General features: G+C 41.9%; 1 protein-coding gene across 3 annotated transcripts in view; it reads right to left on the bottom strand.

The window, feature by feature from the left end:
- CA5A (carbonic anhydrase 5A) overlaps nucleotides 1-24,340 on the bottom strand; it is a 56,318-nt gene continuing 31,978 nt past the window's right edge. For 2 of the 3 annotated variants that reach the window (XM_072117095.1, XM_072117097.1), the window contains exons 2-7: nucleotides 16,496-16,693; nucleotides 11,479-11,597; nucleotides 9,956-10,051; nucleotides 9,554-9,616; nucleotides 6,278-6,433; nucleotides 1-5,376 (exon numbers count right to left, since the gene is read on the bottom strand). In XM_072117095.1, coding sequence (XP_071973196.1) covers nucleotides 5,209-5,376; nucleotides 6,278-6,433; nucleotides 9,554-9,616; nucleotides 9,956-10,051; nucleotides 11,479-11,597; nucleotides 16,496-16,693 — 800 coding nt within the window. In that variant the 3' untranslated portion in view covers nucleotides 1-5,208. Of the gene's footprint in view, nucleotides 5,377-6,277; nucleotides 6,434-9,553; nucleotides 9,617-9,955; nucleotides 10,052-11,478; nucleotides 11,598-16,495; nucleotides 16,694-22,521; nucleotides 22,748-24,340 lie in introns of those variants that run through there. The other variant, XM_072117096.1, reaches the window with a different exon arrangement.

Here is a 24,340-nt window from a genome sequence, read left to right on the forward strand (position 1 = left end):
TAAATTTTATGCCAAATTTATTTCTGTATGTTTAACAAAAGTAACATTGATATTACATTACAGCATCAACTCATTACACAGAAATAACAGTACAAAGTAAAAATTGTTTAGCAACAGACTGATGAACATGCACACAAAAATTATTAAAATCAAGTAGAAGAAGGTACAGATGATAAGATGATAAGGATGTAAGTGAAACAAAAAGGTAAAAATGTTAGAATGTTTTATGTCTCAGATAAGAGTTATAGTAAACCTGGCATGTGAAAGCAAGACAAGAACAAGGCGGTCTCCTTTTTACCCCATCACATCCCCTTTTCTGCAAAAAAAAAATTTAAGGAAATAAAAACCATAACAATTGTACAATGACAGCTTTAAATACAGGAATGGGAAGTTTTAGCGACTTAGTTATGCAGAAACCTTGGCACAAACCCGGTGTGAACAAGCGTTAAAGGAAATTTCACCCAGAAACTGATCAAAAATGTTATCAAACATTTGTTACTATGCACCATTTTCCATAAATCTCACCAACATTGCTTCAACACTGCAACAGAATCAACAAAAATTATATACACACACACACACACACACACAGCAGATTCTAAATATCTTATGCAGTGTATGCATTGGATTTATATTATGGTAATCCCATCCACTTAAAGGGAACCCATCACCGTTGAGCATTAGACAGGTTCCCATAGAGCAGTGATGGCAAACCTTTTAGAGATCGAGTGCCCATTGTGAAACTCAAAACACTCTAGCTTTTCCCCAAAGTGCCAACACGGCAATTTAGGCAGTAACAAACTTATTGCTACCAGAATCTTTGTGCTCCAATCCGACCCTGTCCACACCTTTTCACTCTTCGGAAAGGACCAAGCAGCACAGGATGGGTCACTTTAAAATAGCAGGGCACTACTTAGAGTTTGCCTACCATGGCACCTTCCTGCAGTCTCAGGCAGTCCGTGCCTGGGAGACAGACCGTGTGCCCACAGAGATGCCTCAGAGTGCCATCTCTGGCACCAGTGCCATAGGTTCGCCACCACAGTCGCTTCCTCAGCATGTCATCAGTTACTACTCAATCCACTCCCCCCTTTCCGTGCAATAGGTTCCTATACGCTCTTTTTTTTTTTTTCCAAACAGTGACAACAGGTTCCCTTTAAAGGGGGTGTACCACCAGGATCAAGAATTGTAAACCAAATGAACCTGAGGGGCTCCAGGCTCATTTGCATAAAATTGTAAAAACCAGGATATAACAAAAGGGGACACGTACCAGTATGCCAGTTTGCTAGGTTTACAATCCTTCATCCTTGTGGTAGATGTCCTTTAAAGGAAATCCACCATGAAAATCACACATGATGTACGAGGAACACTCTCGCTCATAGATCCAGGCACTGCAACATTGTTAATCCAATTTTTCTAAAATCAACTTTTATAATTATGCTAATGAAGGATGCAGGGGAGGCGTGTTTCCAGAGCCCCTCTGTACTGTAGCTCAACAGGTTGTTACAAGGAGTAGAACAGGTCTCCTCTCCCCCCTGTACTTCCTGCTGCTGCTAGATTAAATAAGTGGAGGGGGAGACATGTTCTGCTCATTGTAACAACCTGTGAATCTGCAGCACTGAGGGGCTCTGCTAAAAACCCCCAGAAAATCAGTGTTGTTTTTCGAAGAAAGGAGGCCATGGAAAACAATTATAAGAAGATTACCATAGTTCCAGGCACTGGATCTATGAGTAAGTGTTCCGGGTTTATCAGTCTTGATTTTTAATATTCACTGTGTGCACTTGGTCTAGCCACTTCAGGCTTGGAATCAGCAATTGCACAACAAAGAATGGCTTGGGTTGTACTGTAAGGCAGTTACATACTGTATATTTACCACTCTTATACACCTTAATATTTGTAACTTAAGCAACATTTGACCCAATGCATTCATCCAAAACACAACTATACCAAATATTGTCAATGATATAGTCAATTATTATAAACTGAAAGCTTTGTAACTTTGACCAAAACTTCTATGGAAATCTAGTAACTGGTTCCAACTCCCAAAATATCACAAACACGGCAACATAATAAAGACTAAAGAAACTTGGGCAGATATTGAAAACAATTAAAAATGAAAGAAAAAAACCATACATATATAGTTAGAAAGAGCTGCTGGGCGCACCAAATCATTTCCTTTACAATGCATAGGAGCAGGTCATCCACACACAAAATATACAGTCTCCCAGTGCATGTACTTCAGCATTAGGTCTTTTACCAGCGATCTTCTAGCCAGTCTCATGTACTGCAGATCTGGACTGTCTGTGGCATTGCACATTGAATGTGGTTTAGTGATGATGCCCAGGAAAGACCATTGTTTGTCTTGTTCCCTTAGGTTACAGTGGCACAATGTCACATTATAGTTAACACTGGGTTACCCATTATCTAGACTGCACAAGCAGTCAGCATTTCAAGAAGAAAATACGCTTCTACATATTCAGTACACCCACAGATAGCATTACAATCTGCAGGAAGGTCCATATGCACATTGGTGACTACACATGGGGTTTGTTTTGCAGGCTCCTACTGCAATAACTTGTTTGGCAAGATCTCAAAAGGCAATATAAAAGAGGCTGAAGCTCCCACGCTGGTCCCCAGTAACAGGTCGCCTATTTATGGTAGTTGTTTGGGAACCGCTCATCCGGCCTGAATAGCTGCAGGATAGATTGTAATCTGCAAGGTTCAGATGCAGGAATTTCCAGATAAGTTTGTACAATAGGACACTCAATAATGACCACAGTAATAAACTACCAACCCCAAAAGGAAAATTTTCTAGAAGCAAAAAAAAAAAATAAAAATAAAGCTGCAACACTTTTTTTTTATCACCAAAGGATTCATTTTGTAAAGGAAGAGTGTAGAAAATATAAAATTTACTGTCAATGTAGTACTGTCAATCCAAACATAACTCAGCTCCTGCATACCTCCCATAACCATTATGATGGTGCCTTTAAAGACGCTACAACATCATGGAATGTCATACTTAAAGGGTTGACCAAGCCCTCTCACCATGAAAAGATGCTAAGAAAGTACAAGGCCTAGTAGAAGCACCAGTGTCCATATTTGCATTAAACCTACAGCACTGGAATACTTTAGAGTATTTAATGCACAAGACGGAGTGCTTGCCCGGGGCCGGATCCCGTGTGAGCACGCTGCTGGGTGGGAATGAAGGGAGAAGCATAGAAAGCCAAGAAGCCACAACCCTGTCTTTTGCTGCACAGCTGCCTGGCCAGGTTGCGGTGCCGTGAGACAATGTGTGGTCACCGCACTATGGCCCGATGCCATAGACCTGTGTCAGTGATCTGGTGCAGCCACAATAATGGTCGTGTGCATGTAGCCTAGGAAAGCATTCCAGATTACATCAGCTTTCCCAGGGTGCTGAAGAGAAAGTCTAGCTGTGCAGTGTATGGATTACTACAACACTGCAAGAGACAAGAAAAGCTAGAGGACAACTCCTGTGGGTACAAAAACACACAATTAACAAGGATCCACCCTTACTGTACTAAATGTGCCAGTCCCTATAATCTCATTGGCTGCACCTGTTCTTGTCCAAATCCAGTACTGGATAAGATTACAATAAATAACTTTCTGCCTAGTACTCATAATCCGAACTGAATTAACCCTGCCTCTCCCAGACTGCCCCAGACATCTATTTGTGAAATAATTACATCGCTAACTGGACTATAAATAGCTAGAAGGTTCAGTCTCTACACTTTGTAGGATCAACCTACATTTTGCCGCCAGGGGAGGGAGAGACAACCATGTCCTCCACCACCTGATGCTCAGTAGAGTACCCTCTAATTATCTCATAAGAAAAAGATCTAGTTTCTCACAAAGCTGGAGGAAGCACAGTTAATCCACACAGAATGTCTGAATTGTTTCAGAAAACAAATAGTTTGTCTTATGTATGGGGATGAGAGCCTGCTCCCCGTGGTATTTCTCAAAGAGAAATAAACTTAAAGGGATAGTCCACTTCAGTCACCTTATGCTATAGAATAGTCAAATGGCTAAATGCAGAAGTGCTCTACAGACAATGATAGTGTGCAGAAGTAGCTGTCTTCACCCAACCCCTTCCAGCTCAGTGACAATTCAGATTTATAAACATCTGGACATGATAAAATAATATCTTGAATTATTGCTTTTTTATTTAAAGATCATGAGGATTACACGGAAACTTGGTTCATAATATTCCAGGCCAACAACCAATTTGGCTAGCTTTGTGCAGCTCTGCGTAATCTGTAGGCACTATATAAATAAATTATTATAATTAACACCCCTTCCATTAACCATGCTATCCCTATTAAAATTATTTTGATCATATTTAAGTGAATCAATCACCCGACCCATGTGAAAACCCACATCACTGCCATGTCTGCTTGGGTTTGGATTTGCCCTACTGCAGCAGTCTGCAAACTGGGGCATCCAGCTATAGCGAAACCCATCACAATGAACATATTACATACCCCATTTGACTGAAAACGGAAAGCAACAGAATTCACTGACCTGACAAACATAGTCTCTCCCCAAGCTGAAATATTTTAGATTATTTTAATAAAGCATTACACTCAACAGACAACATGTTATAGAGGTATATAATTTCCTACAAGCTGGTATGCAGGGTCTGATCATAAAGGACCACAAGGGAATCAAACTAGACATGATATGTGCAAGATTACACCATAGAACTACAATATAGAGAATTATACTCCAATTACATGTGATATGTAGCCCTAATACAGCAGCACTACATGGTCCAGGGAAGTATATACACACACACACATTGGCAAGATCAGCACTATTAACTTAATATAAAGCACCACTATGGAGTTGGGGTACAACAAAATATTCCTGCACCCCAACCACTAGGTAGCATTAGTACTCAAGTCACATGACTACGTACTGACAACTGTTTGGTCTGGGTTTAAAAGACCCAATGTTATTCTAAGGTCACTTAAACCCCCTCCCCCTCATTTAATAAAAAAAATTGTATAAAATAAGGCATTGATATTCAGCTCAGAAGTGCCTGTAAACGAGTAACCTAGAAAAAGGCAAGAAAACTACAGAAAGGTTAACTTCATGTGATCATCAAATGCAGGATCTTCTCTATGGTAATGCAGATTTCTTGGGCAGAATGTGCACATCGCCCTGTTGTGGATCATCATGATTGGGGTGCATTTACCCGGCCTGAACATCTGCCTTTTTAAAATTGGACATCTTTAGTGCTGGTTCAAAGGAGGAATGGACAGTGCGATTCATGAGAGGCTGGAGGGGACGGAAGTTGTCAACCATGTTTTTCTCCTCTTCGCCTACAGCAGTGTACAGAAGACTGCGAAAAACTGCAAGCTAGAAAGAAGGAGAGAATTACAGACATGAGAGTCTCCCCTATACTAAAAGAACATTACCTCTACCTTTTTATACAAAGATTCTACACTAAAAGCAGTTGTTTAGTACATAGATTGGAGCACATGTATAATTAGTTTCTTTTGCAAATTTTTCAGGCACATGATGAATTTGCACATTTTTTTCATACCAAGCCATCCTCCTTTCCAAATCTCAGTTTTTTGCATTTTCTGTAGAAACACAATCCCAGACTAATGATACACCTGCTCCATTATCATACTCCACAGCTTGTGTTGACATGCATAACATGCATCACTCATCCTGCATTGTTTCCGAGTTACAGCATGTATTCTATCCCAAATCTCCATTTATTATTCTGCTGGTTGTCACTGGGAAAAATTGTCATATGGGATTTTTGGTTTGGGTAAAATGTGCAGAGTCTGTATTCTGCAGAGCGTTGACGCAAAATTAAGTTGGCACTTCTGTCAAGAACGGTTACTCCAGCAGGTGTGTGTGGAAAGTGGAGGAAGGCTGCAACATTCTTGTAAATGTTTCACAAATTTGCACTCAATAAATCTTGCATGAATTGATCTTCTTAACCAAGCACACTTTTCATCCACTTTTTAAATTGATTGAAAGTGGAGTTTTTTTTGTTAAGTCCTGCAGGGATCCTGAATTACATCCTGGGTTATACTCTAGAGCTGTACTATTCTGTTGGTAGAGTCACTGTGAGCATTTACTACATTACTTAACCCGAGTTACAAACAGATTTATACCAAATGGTTGATTTCACTATTCTGCTCGAGTCAGAGGCCAATGTATTAAAACGGCCGGGATCAGAGGTCATGTCATCAGTTAAAAGCATGGAATTTATCTAATAGAAAACAAAATTGCGGCAAGTCACCTGACTGTGGTCAACTTCAATTGGTTTCTTCATCATAATCCAAGTCACAGACTCCGTCAGCGGTGGTGTAGTCAGCGAGCCGGAGTATGTCCAATAATCACTGCAGGTCGGTAGAAGGCAGGAGGGGTCAAAATAATTAAACTCTGTAAGAGATTCCTAAAATAAAAATAGGAATAAAACAAAAAAGTAAACAAAAACTTTACAAAAATGAATTACCATACTAAGAATCAGGTGAGGTTATAAGAAAAAAAATATAACAAATGATTTAGAATGAGAAATTCCTTCCCACGACCACTTACTGGTTTCCTAAACTTTTAAAGAACTAAATGTTGTTTCCATGTGATGAGTATATATATAGGCAGTTACGAACGGGGATCTCACCAGCACAGAAAGTCTGCCAGAATCTTCTGCAAGTGTGATCGCCGTGGGGGATCTGGATATTCCAGGACGCTTCTGCTGGCGAGATCGCACATGCGTCCTTGGTTACCCTTGATCTATTGGTTTGTAGTAGAAAACATGAGATAGCCTACTAAGAAAACTAAGGACCCTACGCACTGGTGAAAGAATGGGTGGGTGTTTTAAGAGCTCACCAGTGCATGTACATACTGTAGATCCATCAATTACAATACACACCACTGGTCACCATTTTAGAATAGCAGCAATTGGTGTACTGTACAAATTTAGTTCCTATTCTGTAAGTAATTCGGGGACTGCCTGTAATAGCAAACCTAATACTACAGTACAGTACATGCAGAGGTCGCACTAACATATTTTTGCCCAGAAGGAGGATGAAATTCTCAGGAATAAAAAAAAATACATAAACTCCCAGGCGTATATAGAGTTGATATGTTAATAGACGTCTACTTACTAAAGTATTACTGCGGCTGTTTTCTGTGCTTAACTAGACAATTGAGGCAATTCTAATAATCTTACACCATGCGCTAAATAAGGGTTGTCCAAATTTTTTACAGCCCATGATAAACTACATCCTACAGACCAGACACCACCACCACACAATCGCCTACCCTCCCTGGTCAGACTATGGCTGACATCCACGGATCTCCTACCACCCCAAAACCAGACTATGGCTGGCAAGGATTTTCCCCCACAGAACACGCTATAGGTTGCGGCACAATACCCAAAGCAGACTATGGATGGCAGCAATTATGAATATGGAATTGCAACTTTTTTTTAAATCAGGGGAAAAAAATGTTTATTTCTCCAATGGGCAACAGCTAGCAGGGAGCACATTATGCACTTGTTCCCTGCTGTTGTTTAATGCATACATACATACATATAAAAGTGATCTTTTGGCAACATCCCATAGGATCACGTATACAGAAATGGTAGAAAGCATTACCAAGGTTTAAGAAAGACTGATAGTTGTGGAGTGTGCCAGCTGCTGTGACAAGGGACCGATATCAGCCAGTGTCACAGTATAGGAACGTGTGATGGCACTGGGTGTAGGTGCACACAGCGTCATGGAGACAGGCAGCGCTCCTCACTGCTGCAGCTCTGGCTGTTGTAGTAGTTAAAGGGGTTATCCGGGTATAAAAATTTACTATTTAAAAATAATAAACGAGTACTTACCTCCTCCGGAACCGCCTATGTCCTGCTCCAAGGTCCGTTTGATACGTTCCCCTGTTTGTTTACAGGGGCACAGAAGCCGCGCACAGGGAACTTCCGGTCCGCGATGTGGCCGGCTCCTCCCATCCGTCCCCATCTCTCAGCATTGTAAGCGCTGGGAGATGGTGTCGGTTGGGAGGAAGCTCCCTGTGCACCCGTGTAAACAAACTGCCGCACAGATGAGACAGACTGCGTCGCGGAACATCAGAAGCACCGGACAAGGCAAGTACACATTTATTATTTTTAAATAGCCCGCCCCAGCCCCAAGAAAATTTTTATACCCGGTTAACCCCTTTAATGTGACTGGAACATTGAATGACTGTGCTGCAATCACATGACTTTACATAAAGGTCCCAAGTTTCAGCAGTGAAAGGACACCAATAGGCTGCAGCTTGCGACCTTACAGAGGTAGCATCAACACCATAGTTTCTGTAGATTTGTTCTTAGGTTAACTTGGTACACAAGTTGGACCAGGTCTATTTTCTAAGTGTAACTTCAGACAGTATTTTTCCCTCCCTGTGACAATATGACTTTCAAAATTTTGGGCAGTCATGGAAACAAGAATTAAAGGGGACCTACCACCACGATTCTACCTCTAAAGGTAGAACGGGTGGTAGGTGGATGAATGGGACGTAAGGATAGCCCTTTTTGGGCTAATCCTTACGTCCCGGCTATCCTTTTGTAAACTTTAATCAGTTGATATGCTAATTTAATTAAGCGGCTACTGGGGCGTGGAGTAGCCGGACATGAGGCTACTAGTCGCGGCTACTCCACGCCCCAGTAGCCTTACTCCTCCGCCTACCATGTAATCTACGGCGCGCAACACCCCGTAGCTGCGCGCCCTCGTCCGAGCACCCGGCGTCTGCGCATGCGCAGTAGCGCCGGCCTCGGAGCTACGGCCGCGCACCCGTAGGCCTGCGTCCTGCGCATGCGCAGGATATTCGCACGAGGGCGCGCAGCTCCTCGTAGCTGCGCGCCGAAGATTACCCGGTAGGCGGAGGAACAAGGCTACTGGGGCGTGGAGTAGCCGCGACTAGTAGCCTCATGTCCGGCTACTCCACGCCCCAGTAGCCGCCTAAATAAATTAGCATATCAACTGATTAAAGTTTACAAAAGGATAGCCGGGACGTAAGGATTAGCCCAAAAAGGGCTATCCTTACGTCCCATTTATCCACCTACCACCCGTTCTACCTTTATAGGTAGAATCGTGGTGGTAGGTCCCCTTTAACAAAAAAGCTTTATTGCAAATAACTTATGTTGACCATTGCAGCCTGAGGCCAAAGTTCAATAAATTATTAGAATCCATAGAGCTTCACTAGAGCTCAGTGGGCAGACAGGGTAGTTTATAACTAAGGGCACATTCACATGGCCGTCTGCGGGGACGTACATGCGGCCGCAAATTTGCGGCCGCATGTACGTCCCCATAGACGGCAATAGCGGCGCGGCGCATGCTCTATCTTTTGGCGTGTGTGCGGCCGTGCGCCGCTATTCTCTATGGAGGGAGGAGGGGCTGCCTCCTCCTCCTCTCCAGCACACGGCTGTGTGAATGTACCCTAAGGGTCATCTGTAAGTTGGATGTTTTTAAGTCAATGGAGTGGATTTATTTACTATTTGTTGTACCAATATGAATATGTTACAAAAGCTGCTTACCTTATATCGGACAGAAGGCAATATGTCAACAAGCTTCTGTAGCTTCTCATGGTGCCTGCCAAGCTGCAGAAACAAAATATCTTATAGCAAATAATGAAAAAAACATGAGTGCCAATTCAGATGTGAGTCTGCATTGCAAAAAAGACAGTTTGTAATTCCTAGACCAACCATCGCATGACTGTACTCCTTCCATTTTAGTGACTTTTGATCAAACCATGGCTGTTCTGTCCTGTACCCAGTATAAACCTGTGGTTGTATATCATATCAACGATCACTATAATGCAGCATGTCCAGGACAGCGACGACATGGTTGGTCCAGGAAATCCTATGGATCTAGTTTACAGAACCACATATGGCTATCTGCATTGACATCAATCTTTGCCAGGACATACAAAGGATTACCTTTATAAATATGCCAATAACAGCCAAGCCATTCTCCTCCATGATGGCTTCTTCAAATGTGCGGTACCTAGAGCAGTTCCAATGCACCAGGTGGAGCTGTAAAGTAAAAGTAAAAGAAATCACATACCGAGTCATAAGGACAATGGACTCCCTGAGGCTTTAGGTCACATAGGTGATACAATAATAAACACATTCAAACACCATGTATTAAACTAACACACGAGAACATAATTTAAAACCCTGCCAATGCTTCTAGTGATCTAGAATAAATATGAAAACAGACCTGGGTGGCTTCTCACTTTCTGCAAAGTGCAAGACCCTACACAGCCCAATTTTTAGGTCTCATGTTTTGTCTCCATATTGGCTCACACACTTTAACCCTTTAACACCGAAGCCACTTATTCAAATCTGCCCTGTGTCACTAAGTGGTTATAACTTTGGAACGCTTTAACATATCCAAGGGATTTGGAAATAGTTTTCTCGTGACACACCGTAATTCATGTTGGTGGTAGGTTTTGCATTTATGACAAAGTCAGATATTTGGTGAAAATTTGGAAAAAGTCTCGATTTTTGAAATTCTAAAAGCAAAATCCTGCTTTTGAGGGACCAGCTCAGTTTTCTAGTCACTTTGAGATGCCTAAATAAAAGTAAAATACCATAAATTACCTCTTTATAGAAATAACACTCCTCAACCTACGTAAAACTTTTATGAAGTTTGTTAACCCTTTAATTGTTTTACAGGGGTTAAAACGAAATCGGATGCAATTTAGAATTAAAATTTTTTTGGGGGATAAATGGATGTGTTTTTCATATAATGTACACAGTCTCAGTGATCCCAATCCCTCCCGGGTATAACAATCCCCCATATGTGGTGGTTACCTGCTGTATGGGCACACGCCAGGGCATTGAAGGGAAGCTGCGCCATTCAAAGCAGATAATGAATTGTAAAGCCAATAAAATGTGACTAATTTTTGGGAAATTTGGGCATATAAAGGCTTATTTTTTGAAATATGAGAAGCACTTTACAAATACAAAATTACAAAGTAGCTTATTGATGAGATTTTATTACCGTAACTTTATTAAAAGAAAATCGTCAATTTTGGTTTCCTTTTTGTGTGTTTTGGGGGTCGTACATTGCCATTTTTTCAGAGATATAACTAATAATTTTGGTTGACAGATGTTTAGGGATTATTTTTTACGTGTTGAGTTTGGCACACAAAACTTTTTGGAAAATTTTTGTGGAGGGATTTTCTGAAAAAAAAAAATTACATTTTTGGGGAATTTTTCTGGTTTTGTTTTAATGGCATTTAACGTTACATTATATATCAGTATTACTTTTAACAGCTATTTTAGGCAAGGAAACGGAAAAATATATATATTTGCAGCACATAAATGAATTGGGTAATTGATATAGGGGGATGGGAAGTGTGAAAATGAACAGTTGTACAACATAACACAAATTGTGCACTGGACCAGACAGTGTACACCAATTTATCCATGAATACACAGATGGAGGACCTTACCTCTGCAGGAAACACTTTACTATCCACAGTGTGCTCCGAACCCCAGTCATTATTTGCCCCCCAATGGAAATGGAACTGTTTAAGTCTATAGGGATTCTCTAGTGGTCCGCCACTCACTACTGCAATTACAAAAACAACAACACACATATCAGGCTTACTACACACAATTAACAGCACTTTAAACTAGATAATACCATTTCCCATTTAGCCTCAGGATGGGGGATAAGTTGCCTTTAAAGGAAATCTACCATCATAATCAAGCATGGAAAACCAGGGACACGTAGTGAGAGAGTGAGACACACATGCTCCAGCACTATTTAACAGCCCAGGAAACAACATCAGGGAGGGGCTCTAGTAACATCCCCAGGAGCATATTATTGGCATAATTTTAAAAATGTTTTTAGAATAAAGGAGGCAATGGATAACAAAACAGAAGTTTGCCACAGTCACAGTAACTGTATCTATTAGTAAGTGCCTCTGGTTTATCATGCTTCATTTTGATGGTAGCTTTCCTTTAATGTACAGAAGCCTGCTGTAGGGAGGCTGGTGAATAGAACTTATCAGCTACAAAATGTGTAAACCGCTACTGATAAAAGGTTTTGATAACATTCACACAGCATCTGCAGAGAGTCTCAGCAACCCTGAGTGCATTGCATTTGCACATAATCTACAAGGGGGAAAAAAGGAACATAATTACAGGTAAATATTAGTTCAGCTAGTCAGGTGGAGCATGAAATTTCATTCAATTACCAGGATACAGAATCAGGAGTCAGCAATGAGAGTTTACATAGTGACTTTGGCGCACAACAGGTTAACTATAAGATATGTGCCGAAGACTTTAGATCATCAGATTTTATCAGGCCCTTGATCATGTTATTCACGTGTCACTGCAAATCTACTTAGAAGCAACACACACACACATCTCTTGGTAGTTAGACTGCAACTCCAGCTTTGATTGCAGGTCACGTTAATATCCACCTGTCATTCAGTGACACATGGGGTGAACCGCGATATAAGGATATATTTGTAGGTCACAGCCTCTTTTGCCTATTACAAAGGGGACATTGTGGATGACTTGTAGTTCTAAAGATACTTGCATATACAGTGGATCTGGAAAAATAAAAAGTACTCATTATATTGTAAAAAAAAAAATTGGACCATAGCAATGATTAGGAACTCAACAGAAATCTGATGACCAACTTTCTCAGTTCTGTTCTGTGAAGTTCCCAATTAAAGGTAACCAAAGACTCATTAGGGTTTTGCTAAGGACTGATGCTGCAGAATTCAGTGGATGAGAGCCAAAAGTAAAGCGGCTTATTAGACCCAAAAAAAAAAAAAAAAAAAACCCACAATAAACGCTCCCAATTAATCTGGAGGTTGGAAGTGGATGCTGGATAGACAGCATCAGGAAGGAGACTAGAGTCAATGGTAATTAACGGAAAACAAGTAATTGGATACGTTTCACTGAAGTCCCCTGTTAAAAATTATAAAATTATATTTTATTATTACAAACTTGATTGCCATTACCAGAAGGGAAGATATACCAATATAAAGAACAACACTAATTAATGCTGTGTTTTATTCATAGCTTACATACAATATCTATTCCCTAAAACACAAGGACAAGTTTTATTTAAAACCTATGTGCAACATCCACTTCACATGGAACAATGCTGCGCTTCATGAACTAAAAGTTTAACACTTGTCCCTCATAACGCTCTTATATCGTTCGTTTCCTGCGGTTTATGAACCAAGAGTGTGGATTTAAAACTAACCAAAGTCTATTACTTGTTTCTTATGAAAGAACGCTGCGACTTATCAACTTTAAAGTGTGAACTATCACCTACACTTACACTTTTGGGAACCAACAACATTTGAGACACTGAATCTACACTAGCTAGTCTTAGTCCTATGGACTAAAAATGTTTACCTTCTTATGAAATATATTGAAACAGTGTAGATTTGTATTTTATCATTGTTTTATATATGCTATTTGACATTAAAAGGTATATGATTTCTCAATAATAGGAAATATCATTGTACATGATTCTTACACACATTCCATACAATAGTAATAGGGTGTGCTGAACACTGGTTTATAGATATTGTCTTTTCTTGTTTTTGAAACTGGAGACTATCCATTAGCACAGATTTGGACCCCAAATTAGTGGGAAGGTTTTTTGTTGAGTAGCCACAAAACTGGAGAAGTGTCTTACTGTAATATTTGCTGCTTATCATTCTGTCCACTATTAAAACTTGCTTCTAGAATTTACCGTTATGTTAAAACAATGATGCCTTTGTTTGAAGGCTGTGAATACACATGTATGTGAGGCCTTAATCTGATAGATAGATGGTAACCCAAAAACTAGAGAAATAAGCATCTAAAGAGACACTCGTCCTCCATGCTCAGAGTCTGACTCCTCTAACTTAACACACCCACTGGGGCGGGTCGTGGCCCGATCGGTTCAGCGTTTCTAAATTAATGCAAAACACCGGCGGCACCGGTGGGTGCGGTTTTGTCTGCATTTGCGTTTTGGCTGCGTTTGCAAACACAAGGTGGGACAGCGCCCTAATGGTGCTTTTACATTGGCGGGTTTTTTTTTCACACCAGTGATTTTTTTTACTGAACCCATTTTAGCCTGTGGATACATACAGATTCATTAAGGCATCAGTGAAAAATCAATGAAGCCAGGAAGAGAACACCATTCTATTAAACTGGCTTTTTCAAGCTTCCATTTTTTTTTTTCTACACAAACACACTGTTCTCAGTGAGCACAAAAAGAACAGTGATCACTTAAAAAACTGAAGTGTGAAAAAGGCCATTGAAAAGAATAGGTCAGAAAGGCATCAGTGAAAAATAACTGAAGCCAAGAAGAGAAAACCCATACTGTAGGTGTCCATAGGCCAGAACGGGTTCAGTCAAAAATCTGAGGGTTCAGCCAAGGGGCGGACTGGGAAGAAAAAGTGTCCCTGGAAAAAAAAAAAAAAATATATATATATATATATATATATATATATATATATTTTAGGTGGGCCAGCACAGATGGGTCTGGTCAAGAAGTCATTGGTGTTAGATTAGGAACTACCCCTCAGTTATGGTTAGCACTGGGATGGAAATAGAACATAAAATAGCACAGCAGTTCAATAGAGGGACTTTTGGATTGGACATCATCTCAAAAAACGAAGAAATCTTGTGACTCTTGCTAAGGCTTCACAATGAGAAGCTAGCCAAATATTTATAAATAGCTTTCCTCCTGGCTGTTTCTCTGATGGACTTTCCTGTAGGCAGTAATTGTCAAAAATGGTCTAGGAGATTTGTCACTATATTGCCCCCTATGTACAAGAATATAACTATTATAATACTGCCCCCTATGTCCAAGAATAGAACTACTAGAATACTGGCCCCTATGTACAAGATAACTAGCTGGAAGCTAGGTCCTTCAATAGGACCTCTACTTGCCCCACTGTAGACTAGATTGTTTTAGTGAGTGACAATTGGATTTTTAAAACTTAGTGCTGTAATGGGAACAAGGATTATCAATAAAGTTTGATTACAGACACCTTACAGCTGATCACTGCAGCCTGGGGCTAAAGTAACATCCAAAGAGAGGGCACACCATACTCCGACCCAATTAGTTTTAAAGAGAGGGTACCCCACCAATAATGGACAGTCCTCTTCTATTCTAAACTGTGCGGCCACACCCAATTAATATTCTTCTAAATTGTGCAGTGCCAATCTGCTCGCTTCTCTCCCCCTAAATACGCAGTGTGGCAGTGGCCATCTACTGTCCCCAAGTATACTTAAAAATTGTGCACTGCTCTACTCGCCATACGCAGCTGCTCATGACGTCATTGCGCGGCCTGAGCAGTTCAGCAGCAGCACTGTCTCTTCACTGCCTGGCTCCAGACCTGCTGTCGGCCCGGTGTTTGTGCTGCCTCTTCACCGCCCGGCTAAAGTATTAGTGTAGCCCTAGCGTGCACTGCTGCCTCTGTCAGTTGGCCCAACCGGCCCCAGATCAGTCAGCCCACTGGGAACGACCCCGGTGGGTTAATGGCTAGTCCGGCCCTGGTGCAGCCACACAAACACAACGCAAAAGCCCTGGGATGGGGCTTGACCAGATTGCATTTAAACAATGCAAAACACCACATGCTGGTTACAGATTGCATGCGTTTCCTTGAGAATGCATATGCGATCAGGCCAAGCTCTGGGCGCTTGCAAAAGTAATTCAAATGCCACGTGTGGCCACACCCACATTTTTGAGCAGTTCCTTTTCCTATTTCTCAGTTACATTTTAATTCTGTGCTTTACAATATATCCAATTTATGAAATAATCATAAAATGCTGATATTTTACTCATGTTGGAATATATTCACAAAGGACTACACAATGACCATTTAGGTTATTGTGTAATCCACTTTATATTTTAGAAAGGTTGTTTTATACCCTACCGTACCCCTTGTCACTATGGCAATAGCCGTAGAGATGAATGGAGCAGAACAGACTTGCACAGGCGTCTGCTCCATTTATCTGCAGGAGTGACGAGGGGTCCGATGGAGGTACCTTGGGCACCACTGTTCTCGTGATTTATGGTGGAAGGGGGTCTCATCACATCTTGTTTTGTTTAGGTCTTTATTTGTCCTAGAGCACCACACAAATAAAATCAAAATACTTTCCATGTTCAGATTGTGTGGTAAAGAAAAAGAAACATCTGTCCAAATCTCTTAACCGTTTGCATTGAAAACGTATATAAGAAGAGAACACAAACAGATAAAATAAGAATAAAACAATTGCAAACCAAGGGTAAAAGGGACCAAGTGTAGTTTACAGCACTGTACAGAGCAGCACAGTCATGGCATCTAAATGGTTTAACAGACTTATTGCAGCATGTGGATAAGATTTGTTCACCATTCACTATGTTGGTAGTGGTTAGCCCCCAATCAGCTTGCATGATCCCAAACACGATTATGCGTTAGGAGAAATTTCCTTTAAAAATAATGAATAGCAAACCTCACTTACCTGACTTGTTAGTGCAGTCATCATATTCTACCAGAAAGGAGTAACCATTGTTCCAAATGTGAAGACAAGTATTGGGATCATACTGGGTAGAGATAGGTGCAAGGTTTGGGTGAAAAACGCTATCCCGTACACGAATGTCAATAGGTGACTGGCGGGATCCTCCAGGTATATCCAATGGTCCTTTCCATATAGGATGTACTACATAAGTTAAAACAAAAATATAATAATGAATAATGGATGACAACCTCCTCAAAAGACCAAATTCCCCCCCCCTCCACTATATTCTATTGAAGCTATCCCCTTTCGAGCAGACCACCCCTTTAATAGATCTGTGTAAAATTGGACAGTCTACTCAAAGAGGTTTCACTATATACAAAATATGCATTACAGCCAGCCCACCCCTCCCCTGCACTACAGCCAGCCCGCCACTCCCCCTCCCCAGGACATACAAATTAAAAAAAAAAAAACACCATGTACTCACCTTTCCGACGCTCCCCCACAGCTCTGCTACTTGAAGCAGTCTGGCCAGCGGTGACAGCTCAGTGCGCGACATGGCCATTTGCCAATGTCATAGTCTGTGCGACGCAGGCGCGCACACAGTGCTGTCACCGCCGGCCGGACTGCTTCGAGTAGTGGAGCCTATGAAAGGTCAGTACATGGTTTAATTTTCCACTGGCCCCACCAGGAGCCCGGTCCACGAGCCAGATGCGCCCATCAAAAAAGCCACATCTGGTTTGCAAGCCATAGGTTCCAGCCAGACCCCTGCTTTAGAGGTTGTGCTGGGGAAGGCTCGGTTCTACATATTTGGTGGGAATGTGCCAAGGTCAAGAGATTTGGGATTTGGATGAATTTATCTATTCCTTGATAAAACATAACTTATGCAAGGTACCATAACAAGCTTTACTATATATTTTCTCTTTCCAGGCCCGAAAATGGCAAAAACAGGTCCCAAAATGATAGCCTGTCACTGGAATTCTCCATGAATCAACTTGGAGTCTTTTAAAGCTAAATTGTTGTGGATAATGGTTAATGACAACTTGTCAGTCATTCTCAATGATAAGATTATCTTATTTAATGCCCCCTGGAATCCATTTTTGGCAGTTTTTCCTGATAATCTTAATAGATAAACACATTCTAAGTAGCCAAACGCATGGTAAACTGTCAAAAACGGATGCGTTTTTAAACAGGCTGAAAACGCATGCTTAAAAACGGACGATAAGCACCACATGTGGCATCACCCCAAGGTGCTGTTAATGCTGATTAGCACATCAATGCTGTGGGCTAATGGCAGACCCGTGATACATATGGGAGATATGATTAGCACTATTGAATCTTTTACTATATGTACTTTTTTTTTTACATATCTTCCAGTAGAGTGATTTTTTTATTAATCATTATTACATTTGCTCCACATATTATACAAATATTCAAGTATGAAAAAAATAAAATAAAATAAAAATTAGAACAGAATTAGATTTAAGAGTAGATAATGAAATAGATTGGATCAGATTCCCCAGCAAGAACAGTCAATCAGTAACAAATCAGGGCTAACCCACACCAAACCAATCACCTAAAACCTAAAGAGCTAGTCCTCAGATCTACAGACTATGTCCATTATAAGCAGTGACACATGACCCAGGATAATAAACATCTTATTGACATGCCCCTGTGGATAAACTCAGGACCCATCCTTCTTGGGACACCACCCAGGATAAGAAGGTTTATAAACAGGTTTTAGGCATAATCTTGTAGTGAACTGACGTGAACGATTAATGTTGCACAATTTAAATAGCATAAAAACAGTAGAAAGGTTATTGCACATAAACACTAAGCAGTAGAAGGGGAGCTCAAGGCAAACACACACACACTAACATATTGGTATAAAAAAAATGGGTACTTTTTTTTCTTCTGCTTCTGTGACTTAGGGGTCTTTGGGCTCCCGAAGGGAGGGGGAGAGGGAAAAAAAAAAAAAAAAGGAAGCAACTCGCATCAAACTTCTGATTTCAGTTCGGGTTTATGAGTGTTCTGGACGGACATTCCAGCAAGCACAGATTGCCAGTTGCACACACATCAAATTCGCTCGCAGGCAATAGGCCTACAGAAGTATGTTCTTCCAGCACCAACTAAAGTACACAGTACTGTATTACCCTTACAACTACTACACATATCTACTGAGGCCAATTCTATTCCACACCGCTGCCCTGTAGGCTCCCTCAGAGGAATGCAAGGGCCATATAGAGAGACTCTTATTCTGCCAATACACTGACAAGTTACCACAGCCCTGTTATTACTTCCACTGTTGTGCCTGCAGAATTTTTGCTGTTTCAGTTTTTATTATTACCGTATATACCCAAGTATAAGCCAGGTTTTTCAGCACAAAAAAAATGTGCTTAAAAACCCTAACTCGGCTTATACTGGAGTCAATGGAGATTAAAAAAAAAAAAAAAAAAAAAACCCTTTCCGACGCCCCCGCAGGTCCTCTTCTGAAGCTCCGTCTCTGGTTCTCCATGCACAGCGTTGCACACACTACAATGTCAGCAAGCAGGTGATGTCGTGGTGGAGCCGCGCAGAACTTCAGGGGAGTACAGAGGGTTATTTTGGTTTTTTTATTGGTTGGGTATAGACGGGGACAGGTGGCCATCATACTAGCAGGGTAGCTATATAATGGGTGAAGTCCGTGACCAATCCATTTTTCACCCTAGGCTTATACTCGAGTCAATATGTTTTCCCAGTTTGTGTATTAAAATTAGGTACCTCAGCTTATACTAGGGTTGTCTAATTCTTGTGTATATATGGTAGGTTATAAACATTCTGCATAACATAGCATACAGTGAAATCACAAATTCTAGAAAAAATTTAAAGAACACAAAGTTGGTGTTGTGAAACACTAAACAAGTACCATAGTACCCTATTTATTTATTTAATCCAGAGGTATAATCCCAGCCTAGCATAAATCATAGATACTAAAATTGTCAGGACATCATCCCATGGAGGGGATAGTTTAGGAGATTCCCGAACAAAGGAGATGGAGATGATGGATGATCTTTATTTATATAGCGCCAACAAATCATAGGGGACATATACAAATATACAATTACATTACAGAGTATAAACAGTCATATTGAACAATGGGAGTGAGGGCCCTGCTTGCAATAGCTTACAGTCTAGAAGGGTGAAGGGGGTGACACAAGAGGTATAAGAGCTTGTGTAATGGTCTAGCCATTCTTTATAAGGGAACAGTATAAACCAGCCATCAGCCCACATCTTATATACATATATAGATTCATGAGTTTTAGGGCAGATCCACACGGACAATGCAGTGAAGAGTGCTGTTGAACAGAATAACACCACTGCTGGGGACTGAACTCTGTGCATAACACAGGGACACCCCAGGCCAATTATTGCCGTGGCTAGTTTTTAGGCAGCCAAACCCGAACGCCAGGTCCTCTCATCTCTATCCAGCACCACAGAGACTAACCTGACACAGCAGAGAGCTGTCTACTTCTACTCTGCACTGGTCTGAAGACTGACACATTAATTCATCTCCCCCAATGCTTTAGCCGGCTATGCACAGTTTATAGAACATGTTTGGTGCACTTCTTATTTACACATGAAACACATTTCACCTGTGAGATGAGCAAGACAACAGCAGTTGTTGATGCAATTTACCTGCCTAACACCTGTGCAATTATGTCAAATATTACAAATTGTATCATGAGCATTTACGGGGGGAGGGCGGGGGGGGGGGCTGTTGATGTCATTCAACAGTTTAATTATCAGCGCTACAAAAAGTCAAAGTAACCAACCCTGAAAACATTTACACACCCAGATGAGGTCGCAAAAGGTGAAGAAATAGGTGAAAGAGAAGCTAAAGCACATCACAACATTTACACAACAATGGAGGGGAATTTGGCTAAGAGGGCAGGGTGTGGGGTCGGCCAGGGATGACCCAGCTGGCATTAGCTATAGAAGAACTGTATATGCCAGGCCAGACCTGACATAGAATTCACCAGGCATATAATTGTACATCCAATATACTAAGCGATCAGAGCTTCTTTGTATACTGAGCAGAATGTGCGCTGACAGGTGTAGTATCACAATGTACACAATGGGGGGTGGGGGTGGGTGGGTTATTATGTATGAAAAGCTCCCCATCTCCTCCAGGTTTCAGCGCTGCAAACCACTTTGGTTGTGAATGTCTGGCCCACTGAATTTACTATAGTCTCCTCCGGTTTTCCACCAGAGTTTATAGCAGAAAGCTCTGCTAGGTACCACCTGGCGGAGACTGTGTAGGCATCTATTAACAGGTGATGGCTTACTTCAACCCCCACTGTACACACACGTTAAAATAGACACTTTTTATATTAAAGCCATATATGTGCTATGTGGAAAGTGGGGGTCACATAGCACTGCTTTATATTGAGGGATTGTCAGGGGTTATGCGGAGAGTGGGGGGTCACATAACCCCTGACAATCCCTCAGTATAAAGCAGTGCTATGTGGAGAGTGGGGGTCACATAACCCCTGACAATCCCTCAGTATAAAGCAGTGCTATGTGGAGAGTGGGGGGTCACATAACCAGTGACAATCCCTCAGTATAAAGCAGGGCTATGTGGAGAGTGGGGGTCACATAACCAGTGACAATCCCTCAGTATAAAGCAGTGCTATGTGGAGAGTGGGGGTCACATAACCAGTGACAATCCCTCAGTATAAAGCAGTGCTATGTGGAGAGTGGGGGTCACATAACCAGTGACAATCCCTCAGTATAAAGCAGTGCTATGTTGAGAGTGGGGGGGTCACATAACCAGTGACAATCCCTCAGTATAAAGCAGGGCTATGTGGAGAGTGGGGGTCACATAACCAGTGACAATCCCTCAGTATAAAGCAGTGCTATGTGGAGAGTGGGGGGTCACATAACCCCTGACAATCCCTCAGTATAAAGCAGTGCTATGTGGAGAGTGGGGGGTCACATAACCCCTGACAATCCCTCAGTATAAAGCAGTGCTATGTTGAGAGTGGGGGGGTCACATAACCAGTGACAATCCCTCAGTATAAAGCAGTGCTATGTTGAGAGTGGGGGGGTCACATAACCAGTGACAATCCCTCAGTATAAAGCAGGGCTATGTGGAGAGTGGGGGTCACATAACCAGTGACAATCCCTCAGTATAAAGCAGTGCTATGTGGAGAGTGGGGGGTCACATAACCAGTGACAATCCCTCAGTATAAAGCAGTGCTATGTGGAGAGTGGGGGTCACATAACCAGTGACAATCCCTCAGTATAAAGCAGGGCTATGTGGAGAGTGGGGGTCACATAACCAGTGACAATCCCTCAGTATAAAGCAGGGCTATGTGGAGAGTGGGGGTCACATAACCAGTGACAATCCCTCAGTATAAAGCAGGGCCATGTACAGGGGGGGGGGGGGGGTCACATAACCAGTGACAATCCCTCAGTATAAAGCAGTGCTATGTGGAGAGTGGGGGGTCACATAACCAGTGACAATCCCTCAGTATAAAGCAGTGCTATGTGGAGAGTGGGGGTCACATAACACCTGACAATCCCTCAGAATAAAGCAGTGCCATGTACGGGGGGGGGGGGGGAATAGGGGGTCACATAACCAGTGACAATCCCTCAGTATAAAGCAGTGCTATGTGGAGAGTGGGGGGTCACATAACACCTGACAATCCCTCAGAATAAAGCAGTGATGTGTGGAGAGTGGGGGTCACATAACCAGTGACAATCCCTCGGTATAAAGCAGTGCTATGTGGAGAGTGGGGGCTCACATAACACCTGACAATCCCTCAGAATAAAGCAGTGCTATGTGCAGAGTGGGGGTCACATAACCCCTGACAATCCCTCAGAATAAAGCAGTGCCATGTACGGGGGGGGGGGGGGGGGGGGATAGGGGGTCACATAACCAGTGACAATCCCTCAGTATAAAGCAGTGCGGGTGATATTTTATTAGCAAGGCTGTCCCCAGCACCTCCATCCCATAACCAGCAGCGGACAACATAGCAGCTGTCACTCACAGTCAACGTTTCTCAGCTTGTAGGAGCAGGCGGAGATATTGCACCACCTGGAGGGCACTTGGCTTCTCACTGTGAGGGCCCTTCCCAGCGGTAAGAGCAGCCTCCTGCAGCCGTGTGTCACCATGCTAGCGGCGGTACTCGGATCACTGAGACTTGGACGCTGCCTGCAGCTAGTGAGGACAGGAAAACATACACAACAGCTGAGACCCCGCCCAGAACCTGCGTCTCTCCCAGCGACAAATGACCGAGGCCGCGTGACCAATCACAGACAGGCAGCGGGTGTGAGGTTTGGAACGCAAGCTTCCGGGTTAGGTGTATTACAGCCAATCAGCGTTGGCGTTTACCTGCTCTCCCCCTAAAGTTTACATAAGTCACTTGTGTAGCCACACTCAGTACGTTCCTGGGAGCGGCCAAAGAGAGTCCTTGCTGTCTTTACTAATAAGGTGATTCCTGAGGCTAGAGGATTATATTTATGGATATCAGAGTGCAGGGTGCATGAGTACATATATACACACACCACCCTTCTCAGTGCTTGTCATATTTTTTATACATTTGTATACAAATACATGATGCTTTCAGTTCTTCCATCACATAAAATACTGGTAAAATAAAATTAGAGTTCACCTACCATAAGATAACCTTATGGAAAATGTTTATACTCACCTCTCCATCCTGAACAGCAATAATCTTCTTTTTGCATATTTTAGAATGCCTGGGGTTTGTAGAAAAAGTGCTTTATAAACTATGCATATGAGCCTGAGGTGCTCTACCAAGCTCCTCATGACTCCCCCGATAATTAATTTTTGCACCCCCCCAATCCCACCTATTGATATGCCCACAAAATGCTAAGAGCTGGTGATGTCATTGACTCTTCCTCTATTCTCGCACTATGAGCATTATCACACATTCTGCTATGATCGTGCATAGTGCGAGAATAGCATAGGTAGAGCCACTACACCGGTGCGTCAAAAGGCATAAATTATCAGCGGAGCTATGAGGCGTTCGGTAGAGCACCTCAGGCTCATTTGGGTGTGTTCTAAAGCTCTATTTCTATGAAACCCAGGCATTTTAATATATGTCACAAGAAGTTCATTGCCTGTTGGGATGGGACAGGGATGTGATTATAAATATCTACCATTCCCTAGACACCCACCATTCATAGGATGATTCAAAGTTCAACATTATATGAAAATATACAAAAACTGTATTTGATAGCAAATTATTATAATAATTGGCTTTACACATAAATGTAATAGACGAACATGTGTAGAGTTTAAAGATGCCTCATAGTCATATGTCCACATGAATATATTATCATAAAATCACTTAAACTGAAATAACCAAAAATATGGTTTTTACCAAGTCATTTTAAAACGGTCACAATCTTCAAACTGTAGCAATTTAACAGATTAAAACGTAAAGGAACTTTTAAAACTTGTATATCTTTTGAAAGCAGTTTGCATTTGTCTTAAGACAAGACAAGTTTCTTCTATGTACTCAGGATGACAAAATAACACATTCTCTAATTCACTGTTATTAACAAAAATACAGCATCTCACAGATGTAATTCCAAGCTGTCTCTATCAGTCCTGCTGTACACAATTTCAATTGCCCCTAGAGAGACCCTGTAACTCCTGACTTTGGGTTGGGTGGCCACCACCTTGGATTTGTGTGTGACAGCCGTGCTGCTGAGGTTCTGTGTCTTTCTGCTCTGAGCCTGTCGCCACGCCCCCTGGCAGTCCTAGGACACAGGTCACACTGATACACAGACACTCATCACTTCCTTCCAGTACCACATTGTGCAAGAAAGTGCAAACTA

Source organism: Engystomops pustulosus, chromosome 7 (assembly GCF_040894005.1).
Source record: "Engystomops pustulosus chromosome 7, aEngPut4.maternal, whole genome shotgun sequence".
Classification (NCBI taxonomy): domain Eukaryota; kingdom Metazoa; phylum Chordata; class Amphibia; order Anura; family Leptodactylidae; genus Engystomops; species Engystomops pustulosus.